Source organism: Stegostoma tigrinum, chromosome 5, assembly GCF_030684315.1.
Source record: "Stegostoma tigrinum isolate sSteTig4 chromosome 5, sSteTig4.hap1, whole genome shotgun sequence".
Taxonomy (NCBI): Eukaryota; Metazoa; Chordata; class Chondrichthyes; order Orectolobiformes; family Stegostomatidae; genus Stegostoma; species Stegostoma tigrinum.
The window spans coordinates 11,097,854-11,124,104 of record NC_081358.1 but is presented as its reverse complement, the minus strand read 5'-3'; the positions used below and the strand labels follow the sequence as shown (position 1 = coordinate 11,124,104).

Genomic DNA, 26,251 nt, shown 5'->3' with positions numbered 1-26,251 from the left:
TACAGCAAAGCAAGCAGCTATTGCCAATTGAGTCATTTCTAGGAAGCCTTGTATAAAAAAGGTAGTGAACTTGTAATGACCTATTTTAAAGAAACTACCCCAGCTATATTCACAAAACTTGAAATCCATTTTTTTCCACAATTGTTAAAAATCTAATTCCGCTAAGCAATATTAAATATAACACATATTTGTAACACTAGTCAAGAAATGGTGTTCTATAGAAAACCACAGAAGTAGGCCATTTGGCCCATCAAATGTGTTTCACCATTCAATATGGTTGTAGATGGTTCTCTGTCTGAATGCCATACTCCCCACTCTTGTCCCATTATCTCTTGCCACGCTGACATAATTGTACCTAACTGACACTGTCCTGCCATTATCAGCATCACTACAGGAGTTCCTCAGGATAGCATCTGAGACACAACCAGCAGTGCTGTCCATTGTAAGATCCATTTGCTGACAACTGTACAACATTCATCACTCTTTGTAAATTCTCAGAGATTTGGGCAGTCATAGAACATAGATGTTCCAATGCAGTTAAAAGGCCTTTCAACCATTGCGCATACACCAGTCAAAAACACGCACCCAACTATGCTAATCCAGTTTCCTGGTACTTGGCCCATCGCCTTGTATGCCTTAGCATTGCTATGTCCATCTAATGGGAAGATGACTTGTATCTTTATATCTCAACGAATTTCATGAGGCTGTTATTACACTCAAATCATTTGTCTCTCAGCACAAAGCTAAAGTGGCTGAGCTCAGAGCCCTTCATCAATCCTGTGATTTCTGATCCAGTGTGGACATTTCAGCCTCCTTGCTTCCCATGCCCATTCTCACACCTTGTGTCACCCTCGTACTGGACTGTGACTCCATCGCGATGACATGATGGCCCTTTCCGGAAATAATGTTCAATTTCCAGAGAGTGCCATCACTGGCTTTCAGTCTTGGCTCTCGATACCAAGTCCAGCTGCCCTCGAAGACGGGTAGCTGTAGCTGGTGACAAACGTTATTTATTCTTCTCTTTATTTTCGCATACAATGAATGGACAGCACCCAGAAATATAAGCGAAGGTTTTGATGGGTCCCTGTATCTCTGACTGTTTTATCCTCTACGTGTTGGGGTCAATCTCATGGCGTATTGTACTGCAGTAAGACACTGGTAATGGGGGCCAGATGATTTGATACTATATTTGATTTTCACCCAGGTGCTTGAGATCTGATCAATAGGCCCTTGTTCCCTGTTCTGCCTTAGGACCTGGGCTACTAAGTGACATTTGTGCCCCACAAGTGCCAGGCAATTGCCATCTCCAACAAGAGTGAATGTAAATGATGCTGATTGTCATTAACCATCACTGAATTCTCTATTTTAGGGAAAGTTACATTTATTTTCCTAAAAATCAAAATCATGCATTGCTACTAATGTTCCTACATCCACTAATTCTCTTTCTTGAAACAAGTTGATCCCTTTCGATTTTAAGAGTATCTATTAACCTTGATTCATTTAACTCTGCAGTCTATTCAATGGGAAGGGAAAAAAAGTCACTTTTCTTGATGCTCGCAATAAGGTACTCGTGTCCACGAACTTTGTGCTTACTGCCCATATTAAAGAGCTGGTTTACTTCAACCCCATCTGGGCTTTTGTTGTCCAGTGTCATGGTTTTGCTGTTTTATTCTTAAGAAAAAAATGAAATCGCTTGAACTTTTTTTTCAGAATTTTGGCCAAGCCCATCTGGATAATATAAGATTTATAAAATAAAATTCTACTTTAGATCAGGAGCCATCATTAACTTAATTAAACTTGGTTCATTTTTGACCATTGTTCTTCCATTATCCTGGCATCTTGTTTGTTTTATAGATAATGGCCTTGCACTCATCAGATGGGAATGAAGAATGATTACTCTCAAATCTTTTTATTTTGTCAGAAGAAAGTTTGAATTCAAATTTCAGCTTTGACAGATATTTGGATTAGTATTTTGAAGCGCTGAAGCTAAATACACTGCCCTTAGAGAGGCTTCAAAATTCCTTTATGAATTGCCTAGAGTTCTGCTGGATGCTTTGTCACAGTCTGTAATCCCCAACACTTCAACCATTCATACTTGGGCAGTCACGAATATCGGGTCAATAATAGGATAAAATATTCACCAAAACAGTCCCAGTTCTTCCATCCCAGTTTTCACATTTTCTAATGCAGAAATTTTATCCTTCCATTTACTGCATACCTTTTTTTTGACTAACTTCTGTCTGTGCTCTGGGTCCCCTAAGTTTTAGGTTGCAGGTTCGATTGCAGCCTTGGGTGACTGTGTGGAGTTTGCATATTCTGCCCATGTGTGTATTGGTTTCCTCCCACAGTCTAAAGATGTGCAGGTTAGATGGATTGACCACACTAAACTGGCCAATAGTGACCAGGGATAAATGCAGGGTTACAGTGGTCGGGGAGAGAGAGTGGGTCTGGGTAGGATGCTGTTTGGAGGGTTGGTGTGGACTCAGTGGGCTGAATGGTTGCTCCCACAGTGCAGGGATTCTCTGATACTTTGTCCTTTTATTCATCATGACCGAAACTAATAGGAAGAATCTGTTTGTCATTTCCTGATATTTTTACTCAATTTACCCTTCCTAGCCACCACGTCTGCTTGAACAAGCTGCACTTATGTTGTAAATGTGAATTGAAATTGTATAAAAAATGCTTTCTGCATTAACAGGATACAAGGAAGCAAAAAGAAAGTGTCTACGGTTTGCAAAGGACCACTGAAGCAAGCCAAAGAAAATATATTCTGTAAAATACACAGAGCAAAAACGTGCATTGGTATGGCCCGCTTAGTTAAATCTCTATCTGACACTGAAAAACCTATCCTCCAATTACAAGACACAAGTCACAAGTATAATGGGATGCTGCACTGTCTCTTGGCTGGATGAAAGCATTTGAACCAACATTAAACAGGCTTGACAGGACGAAGCAGACTGCTTGATTTACACCCCATCCACCACCAGTGCATTGTATCTGTGGTGTGTATCATTGATAAGATGATTTGTAGATACTTTCCCAAGGTTTCTTCAACAGTACCTACTAGAAACATGATCACTAGCACCTAGAAGCTTGGGGGGCAACAGCTGCATTGAAACACCACCATCTGAGAGTTTCCATCTGCGTTGCGCACTGTTCTTACTCAGGGATATATGACCAACAATTCATTGTCACTGGACCAAGGCTTGGAACTCCCTGCCTAACATATACCATATTCTTTGCAGTGGTTCAAACTGTGGCTTATGCCCTTCTCAAGCACAATTGGAAATGGACTATAAATGCTGCCAGTAAAATCCATGGTAAATTTCTATTGTACCATTCCAAGGCTTTTATATCTGCCCTAAAATATAGAACTGACCACAATCTTCCAGCTGAGACCTAACGTGTCACTTGTAAAGGTTTAGCATAATTCACTTATTGTTTTACTCTATTAATAAAGCCAAGAGCCAATTTGCCTTACTAACAGCCTTTTCAACTTGTTTTGCCACTAAAGATTTGTATGCATATATCCCCCTCCCGATGTCTGTTACAGCCCTTTTCAAATTCTACAGTCTAGTTCAAATTGGTGATTTTCATTCTCCCTTATACAATGTATCACTTCACACTTGCGAGCCAGCCTACTCAACATCATATCCTCTGAAAGTCCCTCATCTGCTTACATTTCAGAGTTAATCTTGAAATTGTATCTTGTATACTCGTGTCTATGACATTAACATATTCAAAGAAATACAGATTCCAATGTTAGAGACTGTTCTATATTTTTCTCAAATCTGTCAAACAATCACACAAATATATTTGTCCCTTAAATAATTTTGTATGCTGTTGATCCAATGGTTATTCATTTTCCTAAAAATCTACTGCGTGGGCTTTGTGAAATATCTTTTGACTATTCATGTTCAGCATTAATTTCAGGATCTTCATCAACCCTCTCCATTAATTCATTAAAGTTCTGACATAAAATGGCATATGTGTTGTAGGATCTCATTTTATAAATTAATATTTACATTACATTAAATATCTTGCTCAAATGCAATTTGCCGCCTTATTTAGATTAATGTAGAAACAGTGCCAGGCTGGATCATCTTTAAACCTGGCAGGGGAAAAAAATGCATATTGGATTCGTTGAACAGTGAGTAAACACGTCAAAAAAAAAGTCCCATCTTCAGCTACTGGGGATTTAGTAGCACTTGGGCAGGATTGCAAACAAAAAAGCAAAAATCTAGAGGAGAAAGATTTTACAGAAACAATTGCTGCTCTGCACTGTTACTCATTTATGCTAGGATGCTACAGATGAAAATACGCCTGCAGTGTGAGCTTGGCTTTGTGGCATTCCAACTCTGAAATGACAGGAGACAAGGAGCAGCACTGCGTTCCTTTTTCTTTATTCCGGCACGAGCAGGGAAATAAATAACAATGATCACAGAACCACATGTTGATACAGTTACAACGTCTATTGTTAATGTTGAATTTATTCTGTTGCATGTTTCACTTAACCAGAAAAAGACATGCCAATTTGTTGCTACGAGGATAAATAGAGGCTGTGGTTTTGAATAACTAATGTACTGTTTTATTTCACCTGTAAAAGACCTGCAGATACCTGTGTTGATTATACGGAACAGAGTGGAAAAGTATCATCCGGCCAGTAGTTGGAGGTGTCATGTTCCTTCTGATTCTGGATTTTACAATCATAATGCACAATACGTTACAAACACAGTTTTTTAGTTTTGTTTTGGCAATAAAGCAACAATATTTGTTCAAAAACGGCCAAAGGGAATTGCTGTGAAATATAGGGTGAAGAAATACATAAAGGAAGGTTACGTACACTGTATTACTGAAAAGACCCTATGTGTAGGATTGAAAACAGTTTGCAGTAAATATATTAAAGATCTTTAAGTATACATAGATTATTTGACAAACTACTGAACTATGGTGCATTACAACAAAGTTATATAGTGCATGGTGCAAAACATAAATTTGTCATCTGGAGGATTACACTAGCATTATACTGATAAGGGGTCCATTCAAGAATCAACATTAACTCCAGGAGAATACAAATAAACATGGAGTTGCACTTTGAGAAGCAAATACATATTAATTTGTGTAGTTGGTTCGAAACAATTATACTTGAGGTCAATGCCATGCTTCCAGCTAATTTCATCTAATATACATTTCCTCTCTTCATTGTGTTCATCAAGTGCTTTTGACCTCCCTGATTAACTTTCCAACTCTGATGTTACCCTTTGAAGATTCTAAGGACACAACTATGTTGTGGGAGACCATATGGTTTGCAGAACAAAGTCCTGCTTTTCTGTTAACTTCCACACAGACAGACTGAATGGCCGAAGTCTACTCCAGTTGCTGAGTGAAGTTCTTGGGAAATAATCCTTTCAAGGCATTGGCAGCACCATTCTGTAACCAATCTGACTCCCTTATGCCTGTGAGCCATCCAGCGTCCTGTAAGAGTAAAGAAAACAATCATCTGTCTTAGATTAGATTCCCTGCAGTGTGGAAACAGGCCCTTCGGCCCAACAAGTCCACACCGCCCCTTCATATCTCCCACCCAGGCCCTTCCCCCTATAACCCACACACCCCTGAACACAATGGGGCAATTTAGCATGGCCAATCCACCTAGCCTGCACATCTTTGGGCTGTGGGAGGAAACTGGAGCACTCAGAGGAAACCCACACAGACATGGGGAGAATGTGCAAACTCCACACAGACAGTCGCCCGAGGCTGGAATCGAACCTGGGTCCCTGGCGCTGTACAAATGTCATGAACAAAAACAGAAGTTGCTGGAAAAGATCGGCAGGTCTAGGAGCATTTGTGAAGAAAAAAAATCAGGGTTAACATTTCGCATCCGGTGACCCTTCCTCAGTAAAAAAAAACTGTCATGTAGTATTCAAAGAAGAACAAGATTAACTGTCCTCCAATCTCTACCCTAAACTTTTGGTCCTGATCAATATTTAGTAATTAAGTAACGTTACTTAAACAGATCCTTTCATGATTTGCCTATTTCCTGAGGGAGATCGATCAGTGGCCAATTTGCTGGCACAGGGCACAACAATTATTCGCAACTTAATAGAAAAAGGAACATTTCTGCAATTTTGTGCTGTCATTAGGGAGTTGAAGTTCTAGAGTATGTATGACAAGAAGCACATGGAATGAGGAATAGCATTGGCACACAAAACGTGACTTCTGCCATATGCTCACTACAATCGCCACTCATTACCAGATTTGTGGAGTTTGATGCTCCATATACACATTAGCAAAGTAGAGATTTTCACTGCCATCAATGTACATAGAAAACATCAGGTCTTCACTATGAGAGAAAAGAACTATCTAACTTAAACACTTGGTTGGTAGCCCTGTAGGTTATTGCAGTTTAAGTACGTATCTAAATGTCCCAACTACACAAATGTGACTCAGTAAATTATTGAGGAAATGGTGTCTTCGAATGACGACAATTTAATGAAGAGCGGGAAGCTCTCCTGAAGTTGTGGCCAACATTCCTCCCTCAGCCATGCCACCAAATAGTTATTCATCTCAACTGATATATATGGATTTTATGAATTAATGGGTTGCTGTGACTTGCATGATAAGTGTGAATACACGTCAAAAGGAAATAAAACTCTTTTGGAAGCCAGTGATGTAGTAAGACATTACATAAGTGAAACTCCCTTCTTATTTGCAAAAACAAAAGTTCTCCTTGAACACTATACGGCATGCTTCAGCAATTTCAAAAACAGAATGCTCACTGTCGACCGTAATCAACTTCTCCAAATTCGAAAAGATGCATGACAACTACGTTATTTTTTAAGAAGCCAGCTGATCCCAAAAAAATCATTAAAACTGCTAACATTCTGCAGCTCTTCAAAACATCTTTGCGCTAAACCTTTTGATTTTCACTTTTCTTGCCAACAGCCACTTTCCTGCAGGCGCACAAGATTCAGGAAATATTACTATATTGTGGGCAAAATTTCCAATGTGAACATTTAGTAAATCTTTACAAACAATAGGTTTGTTTTTCAAATTTTTGAATTGCTTGTTTTCAGTGTGATGTGAAACTAGTGCGAAAAAGAACTTTGTATCAGAGATAATAGGAATTGCAGATGCTGGAGAATCCAAGATGACAAGGTGTGGAGCTGGATGAACACAGCAGGCCAAGCAGAATCTCAGGAGCACAAAAGCTGACGTTTCGGGCCTAGACCCTTCATCATCGGTCTAGGTCCGAAAAGTCAGCTTTTGTGCTCCTGAGATGCTGCTTGGCCTGCTGTGTTCATCTAGCCCCACACTTTGTTATCATAGTTTCTCCAGCATCTGCAGTTCCCGTTATCACTAACAAGGTGTAGAGCTGGATGAACACAGCAGGCCAAGCAGCATCTTAGGAGCACGAAAGCTGACATTTTGGGAAGGGTCTAGGCCCGAAACGTCAGCTTTTGTGCTCCTAAGATGCTGCTTGGCCTGCTGTGTTCATTAGCTCTACTTTGTTATTTTGTGAAAAAGAACTTCTTCTAAATTAGGTCAGGTGTAACTGGATCTTGAAGGCAGGAAGAACTGCTGATGCTGGAGCCTGAGATAACACAGTGTGGAGCTGGAGGAACACAGCAAAATCTTGGCCATCCCTATCAGCTTTACGGGACCTTTTGAAAGACGGTGGGTTTAACCTGTGACCAGGGACTGGCATGAACTACATGCTACATACATGTAAGGAAGAGAGCTTGTGGAGCAAGCAGTGATGGTAGCTTCAGTCTTCCCACTTGTTTAACTGGAGGAAGTTAATGACTGTCAGATGGATAATCCATCAACATCAAGAGAGATGAGAGGCCGAAGAGATAGTGGGGATTTAGAATTGCTGTCAAATAATATGGAGATTGTTGCCCATTAAATCCACATAAGAGCAATTTAATGGGCCAAACTGTGTCTAATCTTCACTAAATATCTACAATGTAAGGTTTGTGATCTATCCCTTGTTATAAGCAGTTCAAACAAGGTAGCAGTAGAGGCAGGTACAATTACAACATTTAAAAGCTATTTGAAGAGGTATGTGAATAGGAAAGGCTTAGAGGGATATGGGCCAAATGCAAGCAAATGGGACTATTTCAGCGTAGGAAAGCTGTTCAGCAGCGACAATTTGGACCGAAGGGCATGTTTTTGTGCTCTATGACTCTATAAGTAGCTCTGGCCCACCTAGGTGATTTTTACTTACTTGATCTTCGATTAACTCAGATGGAACCACCAACACAACGTCTCCACGCTGCAAGCTAAGTTCATCTGCATTAGCAGCTTCAAAGTTATGGAGCGCTTGAACCTGTTGGAAAATTCAACCATAAAATGTCTGCTTTCGTTGATATGGCATCCACCACATTAAAGTCCACTTCATCTTGCATATGATATAAACAGCCACATACTGGATTATTACATCAACTTTCAGCTTGCAGTGTTTTGAAAGTCCAGGATACACACCTCTAATATTTACAGAAAAAGAAAGAGTTTATTAATTGTCAACCTTGGGTCAGTGATAGCATGCTTGCATCTGAGTTCGCAGATTGTGAGTTCAAGTCCTACCCCATAGACTTGAACATATAATCTAGGCTGAAAATTTAGTGCAATTCTGTGTGAAAACTGAATGGTCAAAGGTGTCATTCCTTTGGGTGAGTTTCCTGGGCTTTGTTTGGCCTCAGACAGAGATATAAAAAAAACACTTAGGAGAAGACAAGGTGATTCTCCAAAATAACTAATCAGTGTTTGTTCGTGCACCACCATTGGGCCATGATCGCTTGGCTGTACACAAATTAATTTCTGAAATTGCCTGTCTTACAAAAATGATCACACTTCACAAACAATTTTTGGCTGTAATGATAATAATAATAATAATGTTACGTTAATATTAATTTTTTTCTACCTCTAATGTATATCCCCTCACAGAGTAAATAAATTTATCCTATTTGAATCACTGACAGTTTGAAAGAAATGTGGATGGATGGGGAGACACTAAGAGAATATTTGCAAATGAAATGTATTAACTAAGGGTAAGAAAATATAGTTCTCATCTGCTCTATCTAGCAAAACCTTATAAACACAAATTTCTCGATGTGTAAGCTCTACTTTTGCCATTGTAGTGTCTAGCAGGGAAACTATTTGAAGAGACAGTAGCTCAGAGATGTGGATCCAACACAGACTTAATTGTTGAATGTTTCTGACCTTGATTTCAATTACCTTCTGGGTGGCCTGGGTGGAGGTTGAGAGGCGGTTTGCTGGCAGTGGTGAAATACTGCCTAGAAACCTACCCAGTCTATTATCAATATGTTCTCCCAGCACGGAAGAAAGTTTGTTTCCAGAAAAGGCCAAATAAATACTTAATAGAGTTCTTTATAAAATTAGGCTTTAATCTCCTGAATGAGAAAACACTCTTTCTCTGTTTGGGGAATTAATGATGCAAGGACATCAATGTAAAATTCTTGTGACAAGAAAAAGGTGGGAGATTAGGAGAAATGACTTTATGCAGGAGGATTTTACAGTATTTTAATCAGGAAATGTTTGAGACATCTTTTAAATTGATACATTTTTGGAGCGGAGGCAGATATAAGGCTTTATGGAGTGAATGGATCACTGAAATTAGATTTGGATTGGTCTAGGGAAGCGTTGGCACAAATATTAGCACATCCTTTTCTACTGTACATGAGTGTGTGTTGTTCTGTGTTTCTGTGGTGGAAAGGATTTGGCTTAGATCTGCTGTCAGTTGGAACGACGGAACATTTAGTCCCATGTTCAGAATTCCAGTCTGTGCAAGGTATGGCACCCTTGAATTCTAGTGAATACTGAAGTGGAGGTAGCAAAGAAAAAAACTGAGTTATCAGCTATGGCTGTAAGCGATTACAGCAGAAAAACAAACCACTTTTGTAGCTCTTCAATAATGAGGATGCTTTTTATAAACGTTTACGCACATGTAACATTCGATAATATGAGATAAAGATTCTTGTTTGTTTAGTAGCAGAACATAAAACATCTCACCTTGTACATGAACCCTGGAGGCATGCTCTGTGAGACAGAAACTTCATCCTCAGCTGCAATCTGTTGCTGAGGGGCACTGGCATTTTCTGCAGTGTCATCTTTCTCAATATTCTCTGAACTTATTTCTTCACTCTGTTCTGGTGCGTTTGCTGCTGGAGATGTTTTCACATCTGCAATTGCATTCTCCTCCATTTCTTGCACATCCTGAATTTCATTCTCTGCTTGGCCTGGATCATCTTCACCTTCATTGTTGGATGCAGGCTCAACAACTACTGAAGGAACTGAAATCTTTGCAAAGTAAAATTAAAGTTAAAGTAGCTCTTGTACAGAAATCTCTTAAAGATAATGTGCTACGACATTTCAAACATTGTGAGAAAATCAGATTGGGTGTTTGAGAATTTGTGTAACCTATCATCAGTTTTGTGATACAAAAACAGAAATTGCTGGAAAAGCTCAGCAGGTCTGGTAGCATCTGTGGAGAGAAATCAGAGATAACATTTTGAGTCCAGCGAGTCTTCCTCAGGTTCTCAGGTCAATATGTGTATTAGACCAACATCACCTTCAAACCCTGCACTATTTTGGCCTGTCCCAGACCACTACTAATCATTTCTTCTTGGTCCTTAGGTCAATTTCCTATATACTAGCACCATACAATTAGAGCCATTCAAGAGCATGGTCCACCACCATCTTCTCAAATCCAACTTGGGATGAGCAATAAATGTTGCTCTCCTGGTAAAATCAATTTTCTGAGAATAACTTTTATAAATACTTGTCAGGTTTATGAATTTGGTTATATCTCTATACTTAAGAAGTTATACATTCAAGCCACTCTTCAGTACTTGAAACTGGAAGTAAATGAAAGTAAGCAGATAACGCAGTGCTGGCCGGGAGATGTAGACTAGTTTGGGTATAATGCCATTCACGACAGCAGTCGCTGCAAATGAGGGCACACAGCTTCTATTACTAGTCTCAGCTTTGACTCCATGGTAGCACACACTTTTGAGTTATATCAAGGTCATAGTTTCAAATTCCACTTCAGAGACTGGAAACGATACTCCAATATGTCAACGCTTCACTGAGCAATATCAGAGGTACTACTTTTCCAATGAGGTTCTTGGAGCTACACATGGAAATTTCCATGGTACTATTCAAAGAAGATGGGAGAGCTTCTTTCTGTGTACAGACAACATCTATTCCACAACCAGCATTGACAAGAATTGATTTAGTTATTTATCTCAATGCAGTGTGTGGACATAACAGGTGGAATAGGACATTCAATACCTCAAGTCTGTTCCAAAATTCAATTAGATTATGGCTAATCTGTACCTAAGTCCTGAGGAAGGGTCACTGGACCCAAAATACTAACTCTGTTTTCTCCTTCACAGATGCTGCCAGACCTGCCGAGCTCTTCCAACAGCTTTGTTCTTGTTCCTGTACCTAAGTGCATGTACCTTTCCTTTATTCTGTGTCCCCTTTTATAGCTCACTAACAAAAATCTAATATTTTAATCTCAGTCTTGAAAATTACAAGTAACTAAACATTTAAAATTATTTGGCAAGGAGAGGAAATCAAATTTCCAATACCCTTTATGCAAAAAGATGTTTTCATGCTTTACTCATAGCCACATAGCATAAGACCTTTCAGTCCAACTCATCCATGCTGACTAAGTTTCCCCAACTAAACGAGTCCCATTTGCCTGCATTTGGGCCATATCCCCCTAGATCCTTCCTATTCATGTACCTGTCCAAATGTCTTTTAAATGTTGTGACTGTGCCTGCATCTACCATTTCCTCTGGCAGTTTATTCCATTACAAATCACTGTCTGTGTGGAAAAGTTGTCCCTCAGGTCCCCTTTAAATCTTTTTCACCTTAAAAATATGCCCTCTAGTTTTGAACTTCCCTATGCTAGGGAAAAAGACCTTTGCTATTCACCTTATCTCTGCCCATCATGATTTTACAAATCTCTATAAGGTCACCCCTCAGCCTTCTACACTCCAGTGAAAAATTTTCCAGCTTATCCAGCCTCTCTGGTCATCTAACTCAAACCCTCCAGTCCCAGTGACATCCTGGTAAATCTTTTCTTCACCCTCTCCAATTTAATAGTATCCTTCCTATAGCAGAGCAGCCAGAACTGTACATAGTACTCAAAAGTGGCCTCACCAATGTCCTGTACAACCGCAACATGATCTTCCAATTCCTATGCTCAATGGCCTGAGCAATGGAGGCAAGGTATCAAAATGTCTTCTTTACCATACTCTGTACCTGTGATGCAACGTTCAAAGAACTATCTTACTGAACCCCTAGGTTCCTCTGTTCAACAACACTCCCCAGAGCTCTACCATTAACTGTAGATGTCCTGCCCTTGTTGATCTTCCCAAAATGCAACATCTCACATTTATTAATTTTAAAATGATGCCCCCTATTCTGAGTTCCTTGACTGGTGGAAATAGAATGATGATGTTTTCCCTTGCATTCCATTGCTAAGGAGCATCCTCACTCGCAAATGAACAGACCCTCTAACCCCTGTAAAGATTTTGGTTTGACCTCACCACCTGGAAGACCATGTCATGGTCCAAGATATTGTTATTCCACCATCGAACAGCATTGACAATATGATGCTGGAGATTGTTATTAGATTTTTGTCTGGACTCCACGATCACCATGATGTTGAAATGGTCAACTCTTACATTCAAGTTTACTTTGAGAATGTGGAGCAACAGCAATCTGACTGGGAACACCAAATTGTGGATTCATTAAACCTGCATCCTTGGTACACTTCTTCACAGTGGTAAGACCTGGACAATATTTGTTAGACAGCAGAAAACACAGAACAATTTCCACCTTCACTATCTCAGATAGATCCTCAGTATCGCTTGGTAAGACAATGACACAAACTCAGAGATCCTGGAGCATGCTTATGTCACACACACACATTCATTACAAAGTAAATGAAGTCTACACTGGCTCAGCAACATTCATTAAATGGAGTCTGCAAGACCTTTTGTACAGTGGAGTTCCATATCTCCATTGCAACAAAACTCGCCAACGAGGTATGAAGATGGCTTTTGTTGAAACAGACAAGTGAAAGACAGTTATCAGTGGTCATGATCTCTGCAGTTTGACTGTTTGGAGGGGCATGGGAAGAGGCCAGACAAAACAGAAAGCTCAGCCGGCCAATAAAGAACCCTAGGGAAAACAGGTACCAATGAATTCTGCATCTTCTCAAGCCATCATCTACCACCGCCTCAATGGACGGGCTTCCAGAGCAATACCAGGTGGTGTTTAACAATGAATTAACCATCAGGGTGCAAATTGTCATCTCATGAGACAGCAGGATGACAAGAAGTCCTTTCATATTTTAACAATCGCTATTAAATTGCCTCTAAACATCGAAGGCAAGAGATTCTTATGGTGTAAAAGTTCTGTCCCTACTTCTGAGTCACGAGGCCTGTGTTAACATCCCACCTGCTCCAAAAGTGTGGAATAGCAGCCCTGAACAGATTGGTTAGAAAGTATCTACGCCAATCTAAACCAGGCTCCTAAAATGGCCATCACCAAGGCAAGAAATGCACGCTGTGAGGAAAATCATACTCATCCTCCTTTAATTAGATACACCAAGATCTATTAGCTAAATACCTGATGGTTTTGTGTAGCCCTGACACTCCCCACTATAACACTGCCCACCTCCTCTTTCTCCACTGTATAATGGTGGTCACTGGAGTTGGGGAAACTGGCACACCAGCCAGAGCCAATATTTTTGGGATTCTTCTTCCTCATTGCTGCACTTAGCAGGATTTATATATTCATCTCTAAGTAGGGTGTAGACTTCAGTACCTTTAGAGCCCGGGATGGATATGTGAATTGAATCCAGACAGAAATAATGAGCCCATGACTACTGAGCTCTTACACATAAGTTTGTAGGGATTCAGTATAACTGTTTTTCAGGTTTGGGTCGTTATCTCACACCCCCACCCGACTAGACTGAGTGTATTCTGCTGCAACTCACATCTTCAGGGTCTTTTTTGAGAACAGGGTTCGGAACTTCCATTTGCCTGCTACTTCAACACACCACCCTGTTCTCCGACAACATCTCCGTTTCAGGATTGCTGCAGTGCTCCAGCAAAGCTCTGTGCAGCTGGAAGAACAGCATTTCATTTTTCTCTTGGGACCCTGCAACCTTTTGTTCAATATTGCGTTCAATAACTTTAGGGCTTGAGCTCTTCCCATGTCTTTACCACAACCCCCATCACCAGGTCCTGTTATCACATAACCCGCAACGGCACACAACCCATTATTAGTCACTTGTTAGTCCCCATTGACAGCTATTCACCCTCCTCAACAGATTGCTGTCCACTCCATCGTCTGTCCAACTGTTCTTCTCTCTCTTTGGGCTCTATCTCCACTTATCATTTACTCCTTAACCACCCCCCAACCCTATCTTCTGCATATAAACCAACATTATCCTAATTACCTGCAGTTCTGAGGAAGGGTCACTTAACCTGAAATGTTATCTCTGATTTCTCTTCACAAACACTGCCACACCTGCTGAGCTTTTCCAGCAATCTCTGTTTTTGTTTCGGATTTACAGCGTCAGCAGTTCTTTTGGTGTCCAATAGTAGCTCGCATTTATACAGTGCTTTTAATCCAGAAAGACATTATAAAATACTTCACAAGGATCATAATCAGACAAGATTTGATACCATAACGGTGGAGCAGGCTCAAGGAGCTGAAATGCCTTCATTTGCTCTGAGTTCTTATGGTCTTATGTTGAAGAATTTAGACCCTGGGATAACACCTTCTCTAAAAGAAGGCATATTCGAACATACACAACACTCTCAGTATTTCACTGACATATTAATAGGGATGGCGCTGTCATGAGGAGAGGATTGAGCACACAACTGCCCTGAAATGACAATGTGATCAACTGAAGAAAGCTGACACATTTGTAAATGTCGTGCATAGGATTATGTGTAGTTATTACAGTTTCCTTTGAAGACATCTGACATAGGTCTTGAAGTGTAATAATGAGCTTCAGTAATGGTCACAGAGCCTTAGAACTGTGCGATCACATAACCAGACATTTATTTTGATTGTGTGAGATAACAAGGTGCAGAGCTGGATGAACACAGCAGGCCAAGTAGCACCAGAGGAGCTGGAAAGCTGACATTTCAGGTCTAGGCCCTCCTTCAGAAAACGATGAAGGGTCTAGACCTGAAACGTCAGCTTTCCTGCTCCTCTAATGCTGCTTGGCCTGCTGTGTTCATCCAGTTCTACAGCCTGTTATCTCAGATTCTCCAGCATCGGCAGTTCCTACTATCTCAATTTATTGTGATTGGTTCTGATTTGGATATTGCTAAGCAGTTTAACTGTAGGTTTTCCATGGTGTGCTCTCCCTGTATACTAACCTATGAATTCTCTTAGTCAAATTAGGTCTAGTGGGGCTCTTTTGCTGCATCGAGTTCACATTCCTGTAGCAACAACAATGGCTTACCGACCCTGATCCTGAAGAAAATATTAACCGTTTGGCTGAGGCTTGACTTTGTTTTGGGTTTTAACGGTGGGCTGGCTTAGCACTTCTGTTCAGGATATATCCTGAGTGAGGCTATACAATTGCTTTCACTCATGTGGTGTCCCCCAAGCTCAGTTGGCCTGGTGTGAGTGTCCACGTCCACCAGCATACCCTGTAACTCATTAGCTCCACTTGTAGCATTTTCTGATGACAAAACCGTTAGTACTGCCTGCTTGAAGTCTGGTGTTGCTTCAGCTAGTCAGTGCTTCTGCATCATCACATCATTAATCCTACATAATAAACAGCACCTCAGCATCTCAGTAAGGGTTAAAGGTAGGGCGGCATGGTGGCTCAGTGGCTGGCACTGATGCCTCTCAGCGCCAGGGACCCAGGTTTGAATTCACTCTCAGGTGACTGTCTGTGTGGGTTTCCTCTGGATCCTCCCACAGTCCAAAGATGTGCAGGTTAAATGGATTGGTCCTGGGAAATGCAGCATAGGAGGAGGTGAGACTGGGTGGGATGCTCTTCGGAGGGTTGGTATGGACTTGTTGGGCCGAATGGTCTGTATCCACACTAGGGATTCTATGGAGAACCTGATACTGAATCCATTGTTTAATTTCACACCGTGTAAAAAGTTGAGGAAAATGATGCAAGAATTTTTACATTTCCTTTGCTACCATATCTATCCTAACCCCTGGTGGAAAGAATTTCAGTAATGTAGGATCATTGGAATTGAATGTAATGTTTGGTGCCTTTTAATCCCACATATTGACTATCATCTTTCAGAAGGAGATGTAATGAACTGATTTTTTATCCTTGATTTCTACTGCATGTCAACACACATATTTCTGATTACGGTTTATGTACCAAGCTGATGGGCGCAGGAATCAGGTTTAGAGGTTGGATCTGTACCTTAGAAGGCTCCAAGTCTTCGGAAACTGCCTTATCTTGTTCAGTCTCCGCCTCAGGTGTCACATTCTATAAGATAAAAATCAGCTCAGATTCAAAACCAGGTCTTTCTGGTACTTGAGTTCCTTTATATATTAGTGTGGATTATTAAGTCATTGTGCAAGAAGATTATTGTGCATTGTCATTCAACTGTAGAAGAATTTCATTTATCTTTCTATTGCGTCAATTGGTACAACTCTTTGTTATGCTTTTAGAATGTACTGTCGCATGCTATTTATACTGAGGCACTTTTATTACTGTCAAAGTGGGTTCCAGGGCGTATAATGTAGTGAGAAATCATTTTAAAAGGACTAGGTCTGTAATATTTAACAGTTTAGAAGAATGTGATGGCATTTCATTGAAGTACAGACCAAAATAGTGGAAGGTCTGGCATTGTGGTTGTAAATGTGGACGGGCATTTTCCATGTTAAGGAATCTAGATTTTGGGCCATAATCCTAGAATAAAGGGTTGGTAATTGAGAGCCGAAATATGGAGAAGTGTACTTCTCAAAGCGTTTTGGATATTTGGAATTTTTACCCAGACAGCTACAGATGTTCAGCCAGGGAGTACATTCATGATATTCATAATAAATTTTTGGATACTGGAGAAATCAATGGACAGGAGGATGGCAGAGGAGTTAGGTGGTTGAGGTAGATGATCAGCAATGATCTGATTGAATGATGGAGCAGAATTGAAGGACGAAAAGATGTATTCAATCTCCTGTTTCATATGATATTTTGTCGTGGGTTAGAATGAAAATATTGGGCCATCAAAGCCCCTCTGCTCCTGGTGGAGATTTCAATTGGCTAGAAGACAGGGAATTAGGGCGTTGGAGATTAGGGCGTTGGCTGCCCACTCACAAAATGCTACAGCCTCCTCCATGATTGCTACTGCACATCTGTAAGATGAGGTACTGTACTGGGAGAAATGTCTCACTCAGTGTAAATGTTTCACTGAGGCAGTAGCATTATTTAATCTATCTCCACTTCTTCAGTTTAGGATTGAAGCTATTAAAGAGAAAATATATTCTTATATAGATACGACAAATATTAACAGAAAGCCAGGATACTATTATTTATAAAACATTAAACTGTTAGGCTGTGGGCTGAAGCTTTCTTAAATCTAATTGATATTCTCTACTCCAATCTTGTCAATGACAATTTACACCAAGATTTCCTGTGATGCCAAATATAAACTAAAATGATAAAATGAACTAAAATTATTACCAACATGTTTAGGAAAATATAGGTTCTCAAGGTATCAAAAAATCACTTAAATCTGTACCAGTAAAGTGCAGGTCTCAGGAGTGAGTGATAATTAAATCACATTAACACAGAAATAATGATTGTGAGATCCTACTGGGCAAAAGGTTTGGGTGTAAGTGTACACCCCCTCAGAGCAGGCCTGGATATTGGAAACCAGCATTATCTAACCTTTAACACCAGGCAATGTGGGGACTGGGGAAGTGTCAAAAACTATGAAATTAGCTCAGTGAGATATCACTGGTCATGACTCAGGGATTGATCGAAGAAATTTACCGATTGCAGTGTTTTGATGAAAGAGCAGCATAAAGTCACGGTTCTTACACTGCAACATGCTGGAGATTTTTGTTTGCAGACCACAAAGTAATTTGCACCTGCAGCATGGAGCTGCACCTGATGGGAGCTTACATCAGGAAGTTAGGATCGCTAGGAGTTTCTATTCCATGAGCCTATCTCTGGAATGCGTGGGTTCCGCGGTATTTTCTAATCTAGATTGTAGATTATACAAAGAGAACACTTGTTTTGGAATTGCAAAATACTGGACATGCTCATGGTGCAATCTCAAGGGATTTCAAAACATAATCCGCTACATGCTACATGCATTAAGTTTCCAGCCTTCTTGTTTTGGGATGAATAAAACCGAGACTGGATGGCAAACTGTAGTGAGCAATTAATACAATTTAAATCTAACCTAGCGGTCTGGAAATATTCACATACCTCAGTGCTTTCAATCTCAGCATTTATGATTGGCTCCTGCATCTCAGGCTCCTTAGTCTCCTTGATGGGGAATAAAACAGGGGATTTATTTAAATTTAATGTGGAATGGTGGAATGCTGCAAAACAGAAGCAAGCTGTTCAGCTCATCAAGTGTGCACTGGTGGTTCTACTCCACCAATCTAATTCCACTTCCCTGCTTGCTCACCATGTACTTTATTTCAGTATTTCTCCTTTTCAAACATCTATTTGGTTTCCCTCATGAAAAGCAATTTGTGGACTTTTCCTCAGCAATGGCCTCTACCTGAGGACTGATGACTCCAACCAATCTGCCCATAAAATAATTTTTATCAATTGCCGTTTTGCAAAATCCTTTGCCAAGTTCAAAAGGCTTAGCACTTGCTGGTGTACAGTTAAAGGAAGTTTCTAACTGAACAAAATCTATGCCAAATGCACAATATTCATCCAAAAGAATATCTATGTCCCTTCTCCTTTCGTGCCTAGTTTGATAGCATGCAAGTCATGTTGCAGCTATGTAAACATTAGTTAGGCCACTTTTGGAGTACGGTGTGCGGTTCTGGTCACCGCCCTATACGAAGGAAGTGGAGGCATTGTAGAGGGTGCAAAAGAGGTTTCAAGGTGTTAGACAACAAGGTGTAGAGCTGGATGAATGCAGCAGGCCAAGCAGCATCAGAGGAGCAGGAAGGCTGACGTTTCGGGTCTGGACCCTTCTTCAGAAATGGGGGTAGGGAAGGGGATTCTGAAATAAATAGGGAGAGAGGGGGAGGCGGATAGAAGATGGACAGAGGAGAAGATAGGTGGAAAGGAGACAAACGGGTCAAAGAGGCGGGGTTAGAGCCAGTAAAGGTGAGTGTAGGTGGGGAGTTGGAGAGGGGATAGGTCAGCCTAGGGAGGACGGACGGGTCAAGGGGGCAGGGATGTGGCTGGCAGGGAGGAGGTGGGGGTGGGGCTTGAGGTGGGAGGAGTGGAGAGGTGGGAGGAAGGGCAGGTTAGGGAGGAGGGGGCAAACTGGGCTGGTATTGGGATGCGGTTAGGGGAGGGGAGATTTTGAAGCTGGTGAAGTCCACATTGATACCATGGAGCTGCAGGGTTCCCAAGCGGAATATGAGGTGCAAAGTATGTTGCCTGGATTAGAGTGTAATACTTATAAGATGAGGTTGGATAGACTTAGATTGTATTCACTAGCACTTTGGAGGCTGAGAAGCGTTTGACTTTGAGGAGGATAGAACTATATAAAATCATGAGAGGCATTGATAGGGTGAATAGTTGGGGGGTTTCCCCCAGGTTGGAAATGTCAATTACAAGGGGGCATAGGTTTAAAGTGATATCGGAGAAGTTTAAAGGAGATGTGGGAGGCAAGTTTTTATACAGAGGATGGCAGGTGCCTGGAAAGCACTGCCAGGGAAGGTGGTGGAAGCAGATTTGGCAGCAATGTTTAGGAGGTATTTAGGCAGACACATGAACACGCAGAGATTAAGGGGATACAGGTCACGTGCAGATATATAGGATTAGTGTAGAATGACACCATGGTCAGCGCAGACATGGTGGGCCAAAGGGCCTGTTCCTGTACCGTACTGTTACATGTTCTATTGGAGGCACAGTCAAGAAGAGGTATGTGAATAATCTCCAACATCGGGGATTGCGTGGTAAGAAAACACTTGGGCTTCTCAACCTGAAAGGAGATATCTGAGGGACGCTCTGATATTATTACAGATACCAAAAGCTTAATCAATAGTGGGTTGTTAGAACTAGGAGAATTGTGGTGGGGATTTGGATCCTGGGTTCAGGGGCTGGGTTGGAGACTTCAGGATGTTTTTGAAGGAGATAGAAAGCTCTTTTGGAAGGGAAATTGAGGTCCTTGGTGTAGGATATTTTTGGGATTCCAAGATGAAAGTGGAGATCTTTGATGGAACTGTGGGAGGGTCAGTAGAATCAGACTCAAGCAGTAGAAGTGTTTTGGACAATTGGGTTGGGGGAAGGAGGAAGTCCTCTGCTATTGATCCTCTCAGGGGAGACTGGAGAAAGGATCAGAGAAATGGAGTGAGAGATTATGGGAACTGCAGATGCCGGAGAATCCAAGATAACAAAACACCCTTCGGTCTAGGCCCGAAACGTCAGCTTTTGTGCTCCTAAGATGCTGCTTGGCCTGCTGTGTTCATCCAGCTCCACACTTTGTTATCAGAGAAATGGGGTGAATAAGCTTAGTTAAACTCCTCAAAAAGGTTGAACTGAGATTAGAAGACTGGGGGATATGGGGCATTGCCAAGGCTGGATCTAGCAGGGAATTGGGAAGGTAGCTTCTGTTTCCACAAGGCTCAAGATACCTCAGAGACAGCGAGAACTGCAGATACTGGAGTCAGAGCCAATACACAGCAGGTCAGGCTGCATCAGGAAAGTCAACATTTTGTGTTGGGGCCCTTCATCAGAACCGAGGAAGGGGAAGGGAGCTGGGAAATAAATAGAGGGAGGAGGGGTGGGGCTAGGGGGAGGCAGTTGGGATGATGATAGGTGGGTGCAGGTAGGGAGTATTAGGGATTGGTCACTGGGAAGGGTGGTGTGGATAGGTGGGAGAGAAGATGGGCAAGTTGTGTCCGGTCAAGGAGGCAGGGATGAGAGGGACGGTTGGATATGGGATGAGGCTGGTGGTAGGGAGATTTTGAAACTGGTAAATCCTATGTTTAGACCATTGGGCTGTAGGCTCCCGAGGTGGAATATGAGGTGCTGCTCCTTCAGTTTGTGGGTGGTGTCATTGTGACACTGCAGGAGGCCCAGGATGGACATGTCGCCCAGGGAGTGGGAGGAGGAGTGGAAATGGTTGGCACCTGTGGAGGATGTACAGGTCAAATTTGGAAAGTTTGCTTTGGGACTTGGATGGAGATGAGTGGGGAGGTGTAGGGGCAGGTGAAACACTTCCTGCGGTTGCAGGGAGAGGTGTTCGGGGTGGTGGGGTTGGTGGGGAGAGTGGAGTGGATGATGGGGTCACAGAGTGAGTGGACTCTGCAAAAGTCAGATAGGGATTGGGAGGGAAATGGCTCTTTGGCAGTGGGGTCGGGTTGTGGGTGGCAGAAGTGACAGAGAATGATACTTGGGTATTGGTGGGTATGTGAGGACAAGGGGGACTGTGTCTTTATTTTTGTTGGGGGGAGGGGCTTTGAGGGCAGAAGTGTGGGAAACACAATTTGGACCAATAGAGGGGGGACAGTTGTGATCCTTGAAGTAGGAGGACATCTGGGGTGTAAGTGAGGGGAATGCTCCATCTCGGGAACAAACGTGACAGAGGCAGAGGAATTGGGAGGAGGGGATAGAACAAAGAAACCTACAGCACAGGAACAGGCCCTTCGGCCCTCCAAGCCTGTGCCGATCGAGATCCTCTGTCTAACTTGTTATCTACTTTCTAAGGGTCTGTGTCCATTTGCTCCCTATCCATCCACATACCTGTCCAGATATATCTTTAAAGACGCTAATGTGTCTACGTCTACCACCTCCGCTGGCAACACGTTCCAGGCACCCACCACCCTCTGTGTAAAGAACTTTCCACGCATATCTCCCTTAAACTTTCCTCCTCACTTTGAACTCATGACCCCTAGTAATTGAGTCCCCCACTCTTGGATAAAGCGTCTTGCTATCCACTCTGTCTATACCCCTTGTGATTTTGTAGACCTCAATCAGGTTCCCCCCTCAATCTCTGTCTTTCTAATGAAAATAATCCTAATATCTCCGTCTTTCTAATGAAAATAAACTTGCAGGAAGATGGGTGAGAGGAGGTGTACTCCAGGTGGCTGTGGGAGTCGGTGGGCTTGGAATAGATGTCGGTGCTGAGGCAGTCACCAGAGATGGACACAGAGAGGTCCAGGAAAGGGAGGGAGATATTGGAGATGGTCCAGGTGAATTTGAGGTTGGGGTGAAAGGTTTTGGTAAAGTTCAAGCTCTGCATGGGAGCACAAGGCAGCACCGATACAGTCATCAATGTAGTGGAGGAAGAGGTGAGGGATGGTGCTGATGTAACAGCGGAAGAGGGGCTGTTCCACATACCCTACCAAGAGGCACAGCTCAGAGCCATGTGGGTGCTCATAGCCACCCCTTTAGTTTGTAGGAAGTGGGGGGAGTTAAAGGAAAATTTGTTGAGGGCTGGACAATGTGCAGTTGAATCCCTGTCAGATTTGGAAACTTTGTCTTGGGCCTTGGACAGAGGTGAGGGAGAGATGTAGGGGCAGATGTAGCATCTCCTGCAGGGTGCTAACCATTTTAACTCCCCCTCCCACTCCCTGGGTGACATGTCCATCCTGGGCCTCCTCCAGTGTCACAATGACACCATCCACAAGCTGGAGGAGCAACATCTCATATTCTGCCTCATCCAATGGCCTCAACATAAAATTTACCAGTTTCAAAATGTCCCCACCCCCTGCCTCATCCCACGTCCGACCCCCCTTTCATCCCCACCTCCTTGACCAGATACAACCGGTCCATCCTCTCTCCCACCTATCCTCCCTACCCTTCCCACTGTCCAAACCACACTGCTCCCTACCTGCACTGACCTATAACCATCCCAGCCAGCTTCCCCAGCCTCGTCCCTCCTCTTTCTATTTACTCCCCAGCTCCCCTTCCCCTCCCCAGACCTGATGAAAGGTCCAGACACGAAATGTCAACTTTCTGCTCCTCTGATGCTGTCTGACCTGCTGTGTTCCTCCAGCTCCACAATGTATAGGCTCAGGAGACCTGATTGCCCACACATCATTAACACACTAAACTATGTTTTTCTGGACGCAGGGAGGAGTTAAATGCCCCCATACAATCCTACAACAAAGAAGATCATTCAGCCGATTGTAACTGTGCAGGTCATATTGGAAAGTGGCTGCTGTGTGAGTACTCCATCCTGCTATTACAGATTCCCAAACACTAGAACCCATGGACATACACTCAGCTAGAGAGAAAGCATTCATCGGATTACTCATTATAACGTACTCTGCAGGTAGTCAGAGAAAATCTGACAGATTAACTCAATTTGATCTGCAGAAACACACATGATTTTTAAAAAAAACAGCATGTAACAAAGCCAGAGTTGAAATGTATTGAACCATTGTAAAACAGAAGCCTTGTCAATGCGCTAAATGTAGCCCTTACTTCCTTGTTTTCTCAAATCCTGCATTACCACCAGTGCTGGTTCAGCCTTGGTACACAATAAAATCAGCGATAAACTACACACAACAGCTGGAATATCCCTGATAATGGGAACTGCAGATGCTGGAGATTCCAAGATAATAAAATGTGAGGCTGGATGAACACAGCAGGCCAAGCAGCATCTCAGGAGCACAAAAGCTGACGTTTCGGGCCTAGACCCTTCATCAGAGAGGGGGATGGGGGGAGGGAACTGGAATAAATAGGTAGAGAGGGGGAGGCGGACCGAAGATGGAGAGTAAAGAAGATAGGTGGAGAAGGTGTGGGTGGGGAGGTAGGGAGGGGATAGGTCAGTCCAGGGAAGACGGACAGGTCAAGGAGGTGGGATGAGGTTAGTAGGTAGCTGGGGGTGCGGCTTGGGGTGGGAGGAAGGGATGGGTGAGAGGAAGAACCGGTTAGGGAGGCAGAGACAGGTTGGACTGGTTTTGGGATGCAGTGGGTGGGGGGGAAGAGCTGGGCTGGTTGTGTGGTGCAGTGGGGGGAGGGGATGAACTGGGCTGGTTTAGGGATGCAGTGGGGGAAGGGGAGATTTTGAAACTGGTGAAGTCCACATTGATACCATATGGCTGCAGGGTTCCCAGGCGGAATATGAGTTGCTGTTCCTGCAACCTTCGGGTGGCATCATTGTGGCAGTGCAGGAGGCCCATCTCTTGATGACATGTCCATCATGGGCCTCCTGCACTGCCACAATGATGCCACCCGAAGGTTGCAGGAACAGCAACTCATATTCCGCCTGGGAACCCTGCAGCCATATGGTATCAATGTGGACTTCACCAGTTTCAAAATCTCCCCTTCCCCCACTGCATCCCTAAACCAGCCCAGTTCATCCCCTCCCCCCACTGCACCACACAACCAGCCCAGCTCTTCCCCCCCACCCACTGCATCCCAAAACCAGTCCAACCTGTCTCTGCCTCCCTAACCGGTTCTTCCTCTCACCCATCCCTTCCTCCCACCCCAAGCCGCACCCCCAGCTACCTACTAACCTCATCCCACCTCCTTGACCTGTCCGTCTTCCCTGGACTGACCTATCCCCTCCCTACCTCCCCACCCACACCTTCTCCACCTATCTTCTTTACTCTCCATCTTCGGTCCGCCTCCCCCTCTCTACCTATTTATTCCAGTTCCCTCCCCCCATCCCCCTCTCTGATGAAGGGTCTAGGCCCGAAACGTCAGCTTTTGTGCTCCTGAGATGCTGCTTGGCCTGCTGTGTTCATCTAGCCTCACATTTTATTAGCTGGAATATCCCTGTCCATTTTTTTTTAATAAGTTGACCAAGTATCTCTGACACACAAGAAACAGTTCCATTTGCATAGGACTATTGGTAGGGATGAGATTTGGTCAAAGATATTTAACTTGAGCAGATTATTTACTCTTTTGTCCAGTTATTGAGGTACTGTTTACATACCTCAGTGCTATCGGTCTCAGCACCATCAGCTGGCTTCTGCACCTCAGGCTCCTTAATTTCCTTGATGGGAAGAAAAGGGAATTATTTTAACTGAATGTCCCTCAAGAATCGTATTTTAAATTCAGTACTGCTAAGTATTAGAACATGATGCGATCTCTAGGATGGTTGGTTGGCTAAGATGGTTTTTCTAAGCGGTTTCAAGCAATGGGTGCTTTTTATGAACATGACAATAGGATCACAGACAAACAACACTTCAATACTGAGATGGACTCCACAATCTATTAAACAGCACAATGATAGGCAGTGCATCTTTTGAAAACATGGACATTCAGACTATGAATTTGTACCAAGACAAAACCACTGCGATTATGCTTAAAAACAGAAAGTTCTGTGAATACGCAGAATATCTGATGAGAATCTGTGAGAAAAAGGAGAAGGGTAATGGCCTGTCTATTCCTGAGCTCAGCCAACCCAGAATGGTCATCAAGACTCGACATCAGGACTTCTGTTCTTACTCCTATATTGGCAACGTTCCCTGACAGATGAAAATATAGGTAGCGAATATACACACAACATATCTACGCTCATGTCATGTGCTAGTTCTGGTGTGCAAGGTCCAGCAAATCTCCATGCAAAGTTGAGGAACAGGATCTCATTTTCCACTTGGGCACCCTGAAGGCTCCAGGTCTCAACATTGAGTTCAATAACATTACAGCCTGATCACATCTTTCCAAGCTTTTTACCAAACCCTCCATACCCTGATCCTGTCAATGACGTGAGTTGCTTTTAGCACAGCCCATCCAATCTCACCCACTCCTCGTCCTATTATCACATTATTTGAGTTAATAGGAACTGCAGAGATAACAAGGTGTAGAGCTGGATGAGCACAGCAGGCCAAGCAGCATCTTAGGAGCAGGTGATGAAGGGTCTAGGACAGAAACGTCAGCTTTCTGCTCCAAAGATGCTGCTTGGCCTGCTGTGTTCTTCCAGCTCTACACACTGTTATCACATTATTTGAGATGCTTTCAGCTTAACTTATCCATTCTTTCCTTCTCTTAGGTCTCATCATCATATTTTCAGGCTCTCTCCTGACGTGGCTAACTATTAAGAATCCTCTTGACTGCCTAACCTTTTCATATCTGCATCTCTCTGGTCTCTATCTCCACCTACCCACTCATTCCCCT

General features: G+C 42.7%; 1 protein-coding gene across 1 annotated transcript in view; it reads right to left on the bottom strand.

Moving 5' to 3' along the window:
• Window positions 1–4,387: 4,387 nt before the first annotated feature.
• Window positions 4,388–26,251, bottom strand: part of amph (amphiphysin) — a 208,070-nt gene continuing 186,206 nt past the window's right edge. Inside the window, exons 19-24 of the mRNA XM_048529514.2 lie at window positions 25,068–25,127; window positions 18,470–18,529; window positions 16,454–16,519; window positions 10,033–10,320; window positions 8,228–8,329; window positions 4,388–5,475 (exon numbers count right to left, since the gene is read on the bottom strand). Of these exons, the coding sequence (XP_048385471.1) occupies window positions 5,368–5,475; window positions 8,228–8,329; window positions 10,033–10,320; window positions 16,454–16,519; window positions 18,470–18,529; window positions 25,068–25,127 (684 nt within the window). The 3' untranslated portion in view covers window positions 4,388–5,367. The remainder of the gene's footprint in view (window positions 5,476–8,227; window positions 8,330–10,032; window positions 10,321–16,453; window positions 16,520–18,469; window positions 18,530–25,067; window positions 25,128–26,251) is intronic.